The sequence below is a fragment of the Pseudorasbora parva genome, chromosome 22 (assembly GCF_024679245.1).
Source record: "Pseudorasbora parva isolate DD20220531a chromosome 22, ASM2467924v1, whole genome shotgun sequence".
NCBI lineage: Eukaryota > Metazoa > Chordata > Actinopteri > Cypriniformes > Gobionidae > Pseudorasbora > Pseudorasbora parva.
In genome coordinates, this window is record NC_090193.1 from 3,203,521 (window position 1) to 3,216,569 (window position 13,049).

At 41.7% G+C, this 13,049-nt stretch overlaps 1 protein-coding gene across 2 annotated transcripts; it reads left to right on the forward strand.

Annotated features, from left to right (window-relative positions):
• Positions 1-5,093: 5,093 nt before the first annotated feature.
• Positions 5,094-10,453, forward strand: LOC137058361 (uncharacterized). Of its 2 annotated transcripts, XM_067431604.1 has the most exons (10): positions 5,176-5,208; positions 5,350-5,399; positions 5,579-5,803; positions 6,883-7,023; positions 7,108-7,374; positions 8,258-8,576; positions 8,661-8,871; positions 8,981-9,049; positions 9,153-9,451; positions 10,114-10,453. In XM_067431604.1, the coding sequence occupies exons 4-9, from the start codon at positions 6,905-6,907 to the stop codon at positions 9,227-9,229; spliced, it is 1,062 nt and encodes a 353-aa protein (XP_067287705.1). In that variant the 5' UTR covers positions 5,176-5,208; positions 5,350-5,399; positions 5,579-5,803; positions 6,883-6,904; the 3' UTR covers positions 9,230-9,451; positions 10,114-10,453. The 2 variants fall into 2 exon arrangements, with proteins under 2 accessions (XP_067287706.1, XP_067287705.1); XM_067431605.1 differs by having other exon boundaries at positions 5,094-5,399.
• Positions 10,454-13,049: the final 2,596 nt, after the last annotated feature.

Sequence of the window (13,049 nt, forward strand, 5' to 3'; positions counted from 1 at the left end):
GAGTCAAGAAGGCTTTAAGTGAGCACTTTATTGGCAGACATAACGTCATTTATGAGAGGGCGAAATTCAATAGCAGATTTCAACAGCCTGGCGAATCAGCAGAGAGTTTTATCACGGACGTGTATAAGCTCGCGGAACACTGCAAATATGGTGATCTACACGAGGAAATGATCAGAGATCGTATTGTAGTGGGCATAAGAGATGCAAAGCTCTCAGAAAAACTGCAACTCGATCCAAATTTGACATTGGAAAAAACTATAACCCAAGTCAGACAAAATGAAGAAATAAAACGTCAGCAGCCAGTAATTAGACGAGAAAAGTCTGATGTGAAAGAGGTAAACGTTGATACAGTTATGACAAAGAGAACATCTAAAGCAAGGATGACAACAATGAGAGCTGAGGGGGCATTACAAAGAATGCAAAGTACTCATGATGCAGCTCAGAAAATAAAACAGATGGATTCCTGTAAAAGATGTGGGAAAAGTCCACAGCACCCATGGAAAATATGTCCAGCCAGAGAAGCAGAATGCAGAAAATGCAGAAAAAAAGGACATTTTGCTGCAGTTTGCCGGTCAGCTCCAAGACTTGAAGCGATAGTTGATAGTTCTTATGAGTCTGCTTTTTTGGGAGCGATCCAGACCCAAAAACAGGAAAATATGTGGCAACAGAAAATCCTGGTGAATAAAGAACAAATCACCTTTAAAATTGATACAGGTGCGGCAGTCACAGCGATTCCGGCGTCTATGTATTCTGCTGCAAAGCAAGGGAAACTCAAAGATTCTAAAAAGATGATCTTGGGCCCTAACAACACTCCTTTGAAGGTGATAGGTACATTCAGTGCATGCCTGCAAAAGGACAAAAAGAGGATTCAGCAGGATATATATGTGGTAATGGATTTAGTGATGCCGTTACTAGGATTGCCCGCAATCCAAGGCTTACAGTTACTGCAGCAGGTAGCCAACATGCATGAACCTGGTGAGCAGTACAAAGCAATGTTTCCTAAAGTCTTCTCGGGTCTCGGGAAATTAGAGGGCAGCTACACGATCAAATTGTCAGAAGGAGCTGTTCCATATGCACTTTCAGCCCCTCGACGAGTACCTCTGCCGCTGATGGAGAGAGTGAAATTGGAACTCCACAGAATGGAAGAAATGGGAGTCATTAGACGAATTGAAGAGCCCACCCCCTGGTGCGCAGGAATGGTCGTTGTGCCAAAACCGAACGGAAATATTAGGATTTGTGTTGATTTTACAAGGCTGAACAAAAATGTGTGCAGAGAAAGACACATACTGCCAGCTGTGGATGAGACTTTAGCGCAGCTAGAGGGAGCAGCTGTGTTTTCAAAATTAGACGCCACATCTGGGTTCTGGCAAATACCCTTAAACGAAGACTCGGAGCCGTTAACAACTTTTATTACACCCTTAGGTAGATACTGCTTCCGGCGTCTTCCTTTTGGGATATCTTCGGCCCCAGAGCATTTCCAGCTCAGAATCGCACAGATCGTTGCAGGATCGACTGGAACTCTTTGTCATGCAGACGATGTCCTAGTGTTTGGAAAAGACGAGAAAGAACACAATGAGAGACTGTATGAGGTATTGAGAAAGTTTGAAAAAGCAGGACTGACGCTGAACGACAAGTGTGTGTTTGCAGTCAATAGAGTGAAGTTTCTAGGACATACTGTAAGCGCCCAAGGGATCGAAGCGGACCAGGACAAGATTAAAGCTATCGTCAACATGCCTGAGCCACAGAATGTGGAAGGAGTGAGACGCTTCCTGGGAATGGTTAATTATGTCGGGAAGTTTTCACCTCATCTGCCGACTCTCACAAAGCCACTGAGAGACCTGTTAAAAAATGACAGCACCTGGACATGGGATGCACAGCAGAAAGAAGCATTTGGAAAGGTAAAGAAAGAACTCAGCTCACCAGCTATACTGGCACAGTATAGTCCGAACAATGAGACTGTAGTTTCAGCCGACGCTTCATCCTATGGTCTTGGCGGGGTGCTCATGCAGAAACAGAAAAATGGGGAGTGGAGGCCTGTTGTGTATATCTCAAGAAGTCTAACACCCACAGAGACAAGATATGCACAAATTGAAAAAGAAGCTCTTGCGGTAACATGGGCATGTGAGCGGCTCAGTGCATATCTGCTGGGATTGGAATTTACGATGCAGACCGACCACAAACCCCTAATATCTCTGTTGGGCAGCAGACCAATTGATGACTCCAAGAATTCTTAGGTTCAGACTGAGGTTGCTCAGATTCAGGTATAACATCATGCATGTCCCTGGAAAACAACTGGTCACGGCAGATGCATTGTCACGAGCACCAGCTGGACCTGAACAATCAACAGAAAATGAAAAATTGGAGGATGAGTGCAGAGTTTTTGTGGATCTCATATTTCAACAAATCCCTGCGACAAAAACAAAACTGAAACAGATTCAGGAAATGCAGAATGAGGATCTTACATGCCAACAGCTGAAACGGTATACACTAAAAGGCTGGCCAGAACATCAGAAATCAGTGTCGGAACATCTCATGCCCTACTGGTCTCATAGAGCAGATATCCATGTAGCTGATGGGATTCTACTGAAAGGAGAACGGCTTTTGATTCCAAAACCCATGCGGAATGACATGCTTGAGAGACTTCATCAGGGTCATCAAGGAAGAACGAAGTGCATTGCGAGAGCACAGCAATCTATATGGTGGCCTGGTGTAATAAGAGACGTAAGAGAGTTGGTGGATAGGTGCGACATCTGCTGTCAGCATTCACAGCAGAAAACAGAACAGTTGATGCCAACACCGTTACCAGCGAGACCCTGGCAACGTGTCGCAGCTGATATCTTTCAATGGGAAGGGGGCCATTATCTGGTCGTGATTGATTACTTTTCAAGATACATCGAGGTTGCGAACTTACCAAAACTCATAACAGCATCAACAGTGGAAAGGCTGAAGGTAATCTTTGCCAGGTTTGGAATTCCTGAAACACTGGTGACAGATAACGGTCCACAGTTTGCATCATGTGAGTTTGCAGAGTTTGCACAAGACTACGATTTTGAACATGTGACAAGTAGTCCACGTTATCCGCAGAGCAATGGAGAGGCAGAGAGAGCGGTGCGAACAGTGAAACAGATGCTCAGGAAGAATCAAGACCCACAGAGAGCTCTTTTGGCCTACAGATCGACTCCCTTAGCTCATGGGATCTCGCCTGCAGAACTCCTGATGGGGAGGAGAATAAGGTCAACGGTTCCAATTACACCTAAATCCCTCACGCCAAGATGGCCAGATTTGAAAATGTTCAGAAGGAAAGACAGGATGTTAAAAGAGAAACAAAAGGAAACATTCAGGTCCCGCCACAGAGCTAAAGATCTACCAGTCATCATACCTGGACAGAAAGTGTGGATAAGGACTTCAAAGTCCACTGGAACAGTTCAGGGAGAAGCATCAACACCCAGATCGTATCAGGTAGAAACTGAGGTGGGAACTTTGAGAAGAAACAGAGCCCATCTTACAGTTCTTCCAGGACCAACTCAGCAAGGCGTCCATGGAACAGTTACACGATCGGGTAGGATTTCCCGTCCACCAGAAAGACTGGACTTATAAGTGAACGTTAGCATAGGAAAGACCTGCTGTCAAGAAAAGGGCAGAATAATCCCTTCAGCAGAGTCAGGAATGTCCAGGCAGTCTACCCTGGCTTCCAGCTTAGGAACAGAAAGTTCAAGGTTATATGTTGTGGAGATTGTCGTTCCAGCTGAGAAAGAAAAATATGCAACTATGTAAATATAAGTATACAGAATAGTAAAGAGGGGTGTTAAGACTAAAAGGGGGGGATGTAGTGGAACCTACGTGACACTAGGGGGCACACCAGTTCATCAACGCCTCTAGAGAGTTATGTATAGAATATAGGGGAATAAGAAATAAAGTTATCATGAGTGACAGAGCTGTTTATGTGTCGTGATGTTCCATGTTAAGAAATAACCATCTGTTACAGTAGTCTTTCATCCCCATGTGACAAATACATTTTCTGTCTTTTCTCAGTCTAGAAGGCACCAAATTCAAAAATAATTTCACAATTCTACTGCATTGATGACCCAGTTTAAATACAGATTCATCTTCCCAGCGCTGAAGTACTCATTTAATGCATTAATTAACATTTAGGGGTGAACTACATCAATCAGTGTCCATAAGAGGGAATAAGAAATATTTTGATTTTGAAATACATTTTTAAACAACATGTAGTAATGTCAGGGAACGTTTGCTGGAACAGTACAGTTCTCTCCATACAGACAGAGGCCGTGATTCATTCTCTGACCACACCACTTACCTGGGCTGAATACTACACATGTATTTGATAGTAAGTTTATGATAAATCATGAGCTGAATTTGGTAAGTAATTAACAGTGAATTAATTATGATGTGCCCCCTGTAGTAAAGTCATGCATTAACAAGCCGTGAGTTAATGTTAGTGTTTGATGAGTTAAGTATGATGTGGTCCCTCAAGTAATCATGACACAATGATGCACTTACAAATCATTAACTAAAATATGAATAAATATATACACTAAGAAAAACAAAGATACAAATTATTTGCAGTTTTTTAGTTTTATTTATATACTGTAAACACCAATCAAGCATATCATTATGATGTGAAGGTGAAGTGAATAACACTGATGATCTCTTCATCACGGCTCCTGTTAGTGGGTGGGATATATTAGGCAGCAAGTGAACATTTTGTCCTCAAAGTTGATGTGTGGTTAAGCGTAAGCGTAAGCGTGTGCCTACCTAAGCATTGCTGAGAGACCATGTTCAGCCTTTGATGGAAACGGTATTCTGGTGGCTGTGGCTCTTCCAGCAGGATAATGCTCCTGACACAAAGCACAGATGCTTCAGGAATGGTTTGAGGAGCACAATGCTCAAACACTCCTGCCTGAAAGATAATACTGAAGATCTTAATTAGCTTGTTCAGGTGCGTTTAATTGGAGTTGACGCTAAACTTTACAGGGCCATGACCCTCCAGGAAAAGGACTGGACGCGTGATTTTTTTTCCCAAACCAGTTGAGCGCAAACCCCGCCCCTTACGCCAAAACCACGCCCCGCCGCGGTGACTCACGCCTATGACTCGATTTCATTGGTCAACTCTGTCACTTTGTCACCTGAGGAGAAAAGTTTCGACATCACCAGCAAAATCGCTGATGGATCCGATGCTTACAAACGGTGAGATTTGACTGCAGGTCCTTTTTCAAGTTTCTGTATCATTGTATTATTAGAAGTATTTGTAGGTTTTAATTATGATTGTTATTATAAATTTAATATGAACTTGTTTTATCTTATTTTATGAATTTTCATCTCCCTCAGTGGATGACGCTTGCTCTGGCTGTAATGAAGACCAATCCTTAGACCTGAAGGTGACGAATTAGAATTTATTTAATATGTTGTAACACATTTCTGATAATTGTAATTTGATTTATTATTTTAATACATTCTGTTTACTGTTATGTGTCAAAACGTTGGGGTCATCTCAAATGCTGTGAACTCTTTTACAGCTTTAAATAGCAGGGTGGCTAAATTTCTTTTTAATTCACAGAAATTGTTACCTCCCGGTTACAATTATCATTTCTGCACCTATCATGTGTGCACTTCAAAAGGCCAATCACACTTGGACCACACAAGTTTTGAGACGTCGTTCAGAATTGCGTTGTCAGAAGTTTGTGAAGTGAAGGATTGGGTGAAAAAGCTTAGGGAGTCATCAGGAGTGAGTTGGAGAGTGGCAGTGACAAAAGCAAACAAGGGACAACGTGTGCTTTATAAGGTAATTTATTTATTTCGTTTTAGTGTCCCAGTAAGAAATTATGTATGTATGGATTTTCATATGCACTGGTAGTCTGAAACAAAATGGTCTGCACTAAGGTCTGATTTTACCATCATCGTCTATCTGGGATTACACCACACTTTGACTGAATCTGTGGCAACATCTCTAAGATCCGTGAAGAAATCTACCTGCAATTCTACATAATACAACCTTAAACAATAATAATAAATAAATAAATAATAATAATAAATAACAATAATAATAATAATAACAACAATTCTAGGTAACTTTTTACAATAATTTTCATTAGTTAATGTAAGTTAATACATTAGTTAACATAAACAACACCTCTGTTCCGCATTAGTTAATCTTTGTTAATTTAGTTAATAAAAAATACAGCTGTTCATGGTTTGTTCATGTTTACAGTTCAGTAACTAATGTTAACAAGATTTTAGTAATGCATTAGTAAATGTTGAAATTAACATTAACAAAGATAAATTAAATAAGTGCAGTTCATTATTACTTCTAATTAATGTTGTTAACTAACAAACCTTTTTGTAAAGTGTTACCATTTTTAGTTAACGAAGATAAACAAATAAACTTATTAATTTATTTTTTTGTCACCATGTAATCCCAGATATACTCAAACTCGGTGATGGTGATATCCGATCTCTCTATGGACCATACGTTCTTTTGTCAGACTACTTGTCCATACTGAAATCTCAGTGGATTATTACCGCGCAGCAGCTTGAGTTCTTACTAGAACCCGGAAGTATGTTCAGAGCGGCTGTACAGCCAAATTCAATTCTGTTGCATTACTTTTCTTTATAACTGTGAAGCTGCTTTGATTACTTTTCTTTATAACTGTGAAGCTGCTTTGAAATATCAGCATTGTAAAAAATGCTATATGAATAAAGTTGACTTGACTTGATTATTACAGTGAACGGCTAAAGGAAAGTTTGGAAATGTAAACTAATATTTCCTATTGCCACACTAATGCAAAAGATGACAAAATGAAAATCTAAAATGCCTTAGACTTTTGCACAGTTAATTAATATTTTATCTTTATCTATCTACAGGCTCATTACAGATGCCAGCACAATGTTTGTGCCCGATCAGGCACAACTAATCAAAGGCGGCTCTCAAAAAATACATGCTGTAATGGCTAAAATGGTTTGTACTCTGGTAAAGACAGTAGACAAAAGGGGAGGATCTAGTAGGTGGGTTAGCAAAGAGAAGATGAGTCAAAATGAATGATTTTGCTTTTGTCAGCTACTTTGTAAGATTTTTTTTTTACTTTTCAGGAGCAACGATCCCCATATACCCACCTACCCAGCTTCTGTGCGTTTGTACAATGTACATAACCATAACATCTTTGTTGCGGAGGCACTAAGGCACAGGGATGTGGGGGTCAAGGCAATTGAAACCCTGACTCAGTTGTTTGAGATTGGGCACAGCCCTACATCAGCTCTGGCAGTACTGAAAAGTGACCTGTTGGCTGAGCATGGCAACAAATATGTATATGTCTCAGCTAACCGTGCCCTTTGCCCAGACCTTCAGTTTTGCTACAGGTATGTGAAAATGTACTTGGTCTAAATCAGTAGCTTTGACAGTCGTATGTAGTCAAAACAATCAATTTAATTTGCAGATTGTATCAGAAGGTGAATAAGCAGGAGTTTGGAGAGCAAAGTGGGGAAGGAATGCTAGAAGCTTTGGAAAGGCAGGTAGAATCCTACAATGCAGGATGTGATGACAGCTGTGCCAAGCTTAAAATGTCCTCAGCAAGAACACCCCTTGTAGCTATTTGTTCCCCGATGATGAAACGAATACACAGTCTTTCCAATAGTGGAGAAATGTGTTTTATGGATTCATCTGGAAACATGGATCGGGAGAACTGCAGGGTGTTTCTGCTTCTCACACACACTTGTGCTGGTGGACTCCCTCTTGGAATAGTTATAACCCAGTCGGAGGATGAGAGGACAATAAGTGAGGGATTGGAGCTCCTGAAGTCCTTACTGACAAAGGATGCCTTTGGAGGGCGAGGTGAGGCAGGCCCTTGTGTATTTCTTACAGATGATTCCAAGGCAGAAAAGGGAGCAATAGCCAAGGTATTTCCTGAAGCCACACAGTTACTCTGCATATTTCATCTTCTGCAAGCTGTGTGGAGGTGGTTGTGGAACAAAGAACACAACATTGAGATGAAGGACAGGCAGACACTGTTCAGCATAGTAAAAGACATGCTTTATGCCAGGGAGATGAGTGCAGTTGAATTGCTTTACCAGCAAGCTCTGGACAACCCTTTGACCAACAGGTAGAGGAAATAGTAGACTAGTAGAAGTAGTAGAATAGAAGAGGTAGCTTAGATTTTATTAGTACTTTTTGTATGTTCACCCTCCCAGAGGTTTATTTTGATGTATTTATTGATTTTTATTTATTATTTTTATCTCCCTACAGATACAAAAAGTTCCTGAACTATCTACATGGTCTTTATAGTCGACGTGAGAGTTGGGCTCTCAGTTATAGGAGAGACTTGCCAACACGTGGCAATCAAACAAACAACTACGTGGAGGCTGCAATGCGTGTTTTGAAAGACAAAATACTTCAAAGGACGAAAGCGTTCAACCTCCCTCAATTATTCAACATTTTTATTACCCGACTAGAGATGTACTATGAGGCACGTGTGACAGACGTTGCACTTGGCCATTGGGAGGCATTCCAGCGATCAAGATTCCTTGCTACAGAAAGTAATATCAAAGCGTCCGATATTTGTCAGGTAAAGTATAAGTTTTAAATAATTATAAAATTAATTATAAGATCTTTTTGCTGCCTGAATGTCACATCTTTGTTTCATCGTTAGGTTGAGGAGAAGAAGTTTCAGGTGAAATCCTCCACATCAGGGCATACCTATACAGTGGACATGGAGTTGGAGCTCTGCACTTGTCCAGTTGGCCATAGTGGTGCCCCATGCAAACACCAGGCAGCCGTGGTTCAAAATTACAACATGACCTCCATCAACTTTCTGCCCACAACAGCTGAAATGAGGGCTGAGCTGCTGAAAATAACCAAAGGTTATTATTTCTTTGTAGCATTGGTTGTCACACATGGCCTGCCTGAAACTGTTTTTAAATACCTTCTTTAGATATTTAAACATATATGTCCGTTTCATGTTCTTCACAGCCTCAGTTTCTCTTGACTTCCTGAACCCTTTACGGCCAAATTTACCTAATCCGAGCACATTAGCACCAGGTCAGTGAAAGAAAACTCAAGTGGGACATAGAACATTCATTATACATGCTTATTCTAAACAAAATAACTAGTCAGCAGGTTGCCATTCATACACTTTTTGTAGACATGCCTCCAGGACAAGAAACCTGCAGTCCTGATGATCGGTACAATTTCAGTGCTCAAGACGATGGTCAGTATTAATGGAGGATTGGTGCCGTCATTGTTTTTCATTGTATTTTTGTCCTTGTTTGTAATGGTGGCATAAATAAAACAGAAATCATCTTGTAACATTTATATTAATTTTGTATATGTGTATGTTATGAACAGTGGACATGCATCGGTTGGACCGTTTCCCCCCCAGCTCACCTACTCCAGAGGCCTCATACTCCAACCAGCCCCAAATGCAGAGTAACTCAGAGGGAGGTGAGTTCATGAACCTTAGAAGATTTAAAGTTATAGTTCGCCCAAAAATTAAAACTATCCCATCATTTTTTATTTAATAATTTACTAATTAACCCTCAAATAATCCTAGGTGTATCTGCCGTTCTTCTTTCAGCCAAACACAACCGGAGTTATAAATAATATCCTGGCTTTTCCCAGCTTTATAATTGCATTAAATAGTCCATACCTTTTGAAGCTCCAAAAAGCAAATTCATCCATCAGAGTAATCAAAATGACTCCAGTGGGTTAATAAAGGCCTTCTAAAGAAAAGCGATGTGCTTGTCTAAAGCCCTATTCGCATGGGACTAGCATTACCTGGTGAACAGTACAATGACACGCTCGCTTAAATGGGTGCTTTTAAAATTCAGATGTTTGGCTTAAGACAAATATCCGGTTACACTTAGGATCTAACTATTTATTAGGGACAATTTATTTCTTTATAAAAAAATAATAAAACTATTTAGAAAATTAGAAAACACATTGTATGCTATTTCTCAAACACTGAAGTATGCAAATTAGAGAGAGAGAGCAGAAGCATTGAACGGAAGCAGATTAGTTTTGTTTCCTGGTCTAGGTGTTTGTAGCTATTTAGTTTTTATTGGTTGTTAAAATGTAATTGTTTTTATTGTTGTCTTGTTAATCAGAATCTCTACCTCAGTCTCCTGTGAGGAGAATGCTTGGACTGCTTGGTGAACTATCTAAGAACTCCAACTACAGTGATGCCATGACTATGATGTCAAAGCAGCTTGAAAAGATTCAGCACAACCCAACCCAAGTGATCTCTGCATTTTACTGTTTTGGTAAAGGGATGTCAGTGTCAAAACGTGCAGCTGCGTTAAGGCGAGCTGCTAGACGACCAGGTCCCATTATTGGCTGTCAGCCAACAGCAGTGGCCCGAAGATCAACTAAGACTGGGTCTAGGAAGCGTCTGACAGCTGGACGCCCCAGAAAAAGTAGTTATGGTTTAGAGCATGACTACAGTAAAGGGAGAAAGGGGGGGAGGGTTGTCAGGGTACGACACAAATTGTCAGAATCTGTGGCAATGAATTACTCACATCAACCTTAAAATGGCAGATGTTTGTATTTTTTGTGTTTTGGGGTAGGGGATAAGTCAACGCTGTGGGGCGTGCTCTTTTCTCCTTTGCTCTTGTTTCTACATTCTGCGCTTGCGTTTCCAAATATTGCAGTTCGATTTTCATGTAAATCAGGGTCGGGTCTTAGCATCACCACTGGTCCACTAGTTCTAGATTGACAGCACATCTCGTATGGCAGGGGGTAAGGTCCAAAAATAAGACTAATGACTTGTCTTGGGAAATCACTATACTATACCCAGTAACTACTGACTTACCCACTGATAGGCCGGCGGTGGATCTGTATTAAGTGCTTTCCTCACATGGCTGACGACTGACTCTCCTCACGCAGCAGGCGACTGACTTTCCTCACACATCGGCTCACTTTCCTCACACATCGGCTCACTTTCCTCACACAGCGACTCACTTTCCTCACACGGCGACTCACTTTCCTCACACGGCGACTCACTTTCCTCACACGGCGACTCACTTTCCTCACACGGCGACTCACTTTCCTCACACGGCGACTCACTTTCCTCACAGGGCGACTCACTTTCCTCACACAGCGACTCACTTTCCTCACAGGGCGACTCACTTTCCTCACACGGCGACTCACTTTCCTCACACAGCGACTCACTTTCCTCACACAGCGACTCACTTTCCTCACACAGCGACTCACTTTCCTCACAGGGCGACTCACTTTCCTCACACGGCGACTCACTTTCCTCACACGGCGACTCACTTTCCTCACACGGCGACTCACTTTCCTCACACGGCGACTCACTTTCCTCACACAGCGACTCACTTTCCTCACAGGGCGACTCACTTTCCTCACACAGCGACTCACTTTCCTCACAGGGCGACTCACTTTCCTCACACGGCGACTCACTTTCCTCACACGGCGACTCACTTTCCTCACACAGCGACTCACTTTCCTCACACAGCGACTCACTTTCCTCACACAGCGACTCACTTTCCTCACACAGCGACTCACTTTCCTCACACAGCGACTCACTTTCCTCACAGGGCGACTCACTTTCCTCACAGGGCGACTCACTTTCCTCACACGGCGACTCACTTTCCTCACACAGCGACTCACTTTCCTCACACGGCAAATCACTTTACAAGTGAGTCGCTGTGTGAGGAAAGTGAGCCGCTGTGTGAGGAAAGTGAGCCGCTGTGTGAGGAAAGTGAGCCGCTGTGTGAGGAAAGTGAGCCGCTGTATGAGGAAAGTGAGCCGCTGTGTGAGGAAAGTGAGCCGATGTGTGAGGAAAGTGAGCCGATGTGTGAGGAAAGTGAGCCGCTGTGTGAGGAAAGTGAGCCGATGTGTGAGGAAAGTGAGCCGCTGTGTGAGGAAAGTGAGCCGATGTGTGAGGAAAGTCAGTCGCCTGCTGCGTGAGGAGAGTCAGTCGTCAGCCATGTGAGGAAAGCACTTAATACAGATCCACCGCCGGCCTATCAGTGGGTAAGTCAGTAGTTACTGGTTATAGTATAGTGATTTCCCAAGACAAGTCATTAGTCTTATTTTTGGACCTTCCCGCCTACGATAATCTCGTAGCCAATCAATCGAAGAGGGAAGTAGACGTCACAAAGCCACTCATGCCTCTCAGTTCAGCCAGCTGCTGTTGACTTGAGTTACTAGTATAACACGGTCTCTATCACTGCGAGATGAGCTGTCAATCTAGAACTAGTGGACCAATGGTAATGCTAAGACCTGCCCCTAATTAACATGAAACTCGGACCGCAACATATTTGGTGGGAATCTGATCCCATATATATCCCATCAATAGGTCTAACCAATCAAATGCTCGTTCACGCTTCCCCCACTCGAATGCTATTGATTGTGCTCGTGCCATGCAGGAAAAATCTGCAAAGCAAGAGTGAAAAAGTAGTTTGTTTAAAAACACATCTACATGTATGTTTGATTTTAGATACATTTGAATATAACTCAAATTCTCCACTTAATGGTAGATTGGTATGAAACAATATTTCTGTGTGTAGTGCGCAATTAATACCTGCTGCTGCTATCGTCTCAATGGCTGGTGGTGAGTAACAGTGAACATTACCGCATTTCTCCATTGCAAATAAGCATACCATGCCAATGACACACATTTTACAGTGTTGCTATTTATTTTCAAAGAATTGCATCTAAACATGAATATCACTCACTGTCATCTAAATCACAAACTAAATATACTAAGCAGCTGAGACTTGATTTAAATAGTATAAAGTGAAATCTAAATGGCCATTAACTGGTTTTGTGTAAGAGTGTTTTATTTTTAAGTGTACTGTAGCTACAGCAGATTTTAACAGTCTGTCTTTAGAAGTACAGAGATAAAATGATCTAGGCCATGTGGCCACAATTTTTGTATTTTTGAAGTTTTAATGTTGTGTGTATGTGTTTAGGAGTAGGGGATGAGTGTTTAAAGATGTTAATTAGTAGAAAAGTGAATGCAACGTATACAATTTATCAATTTTAAGCCATGAATTCTTGTTAACAGTAACAACTG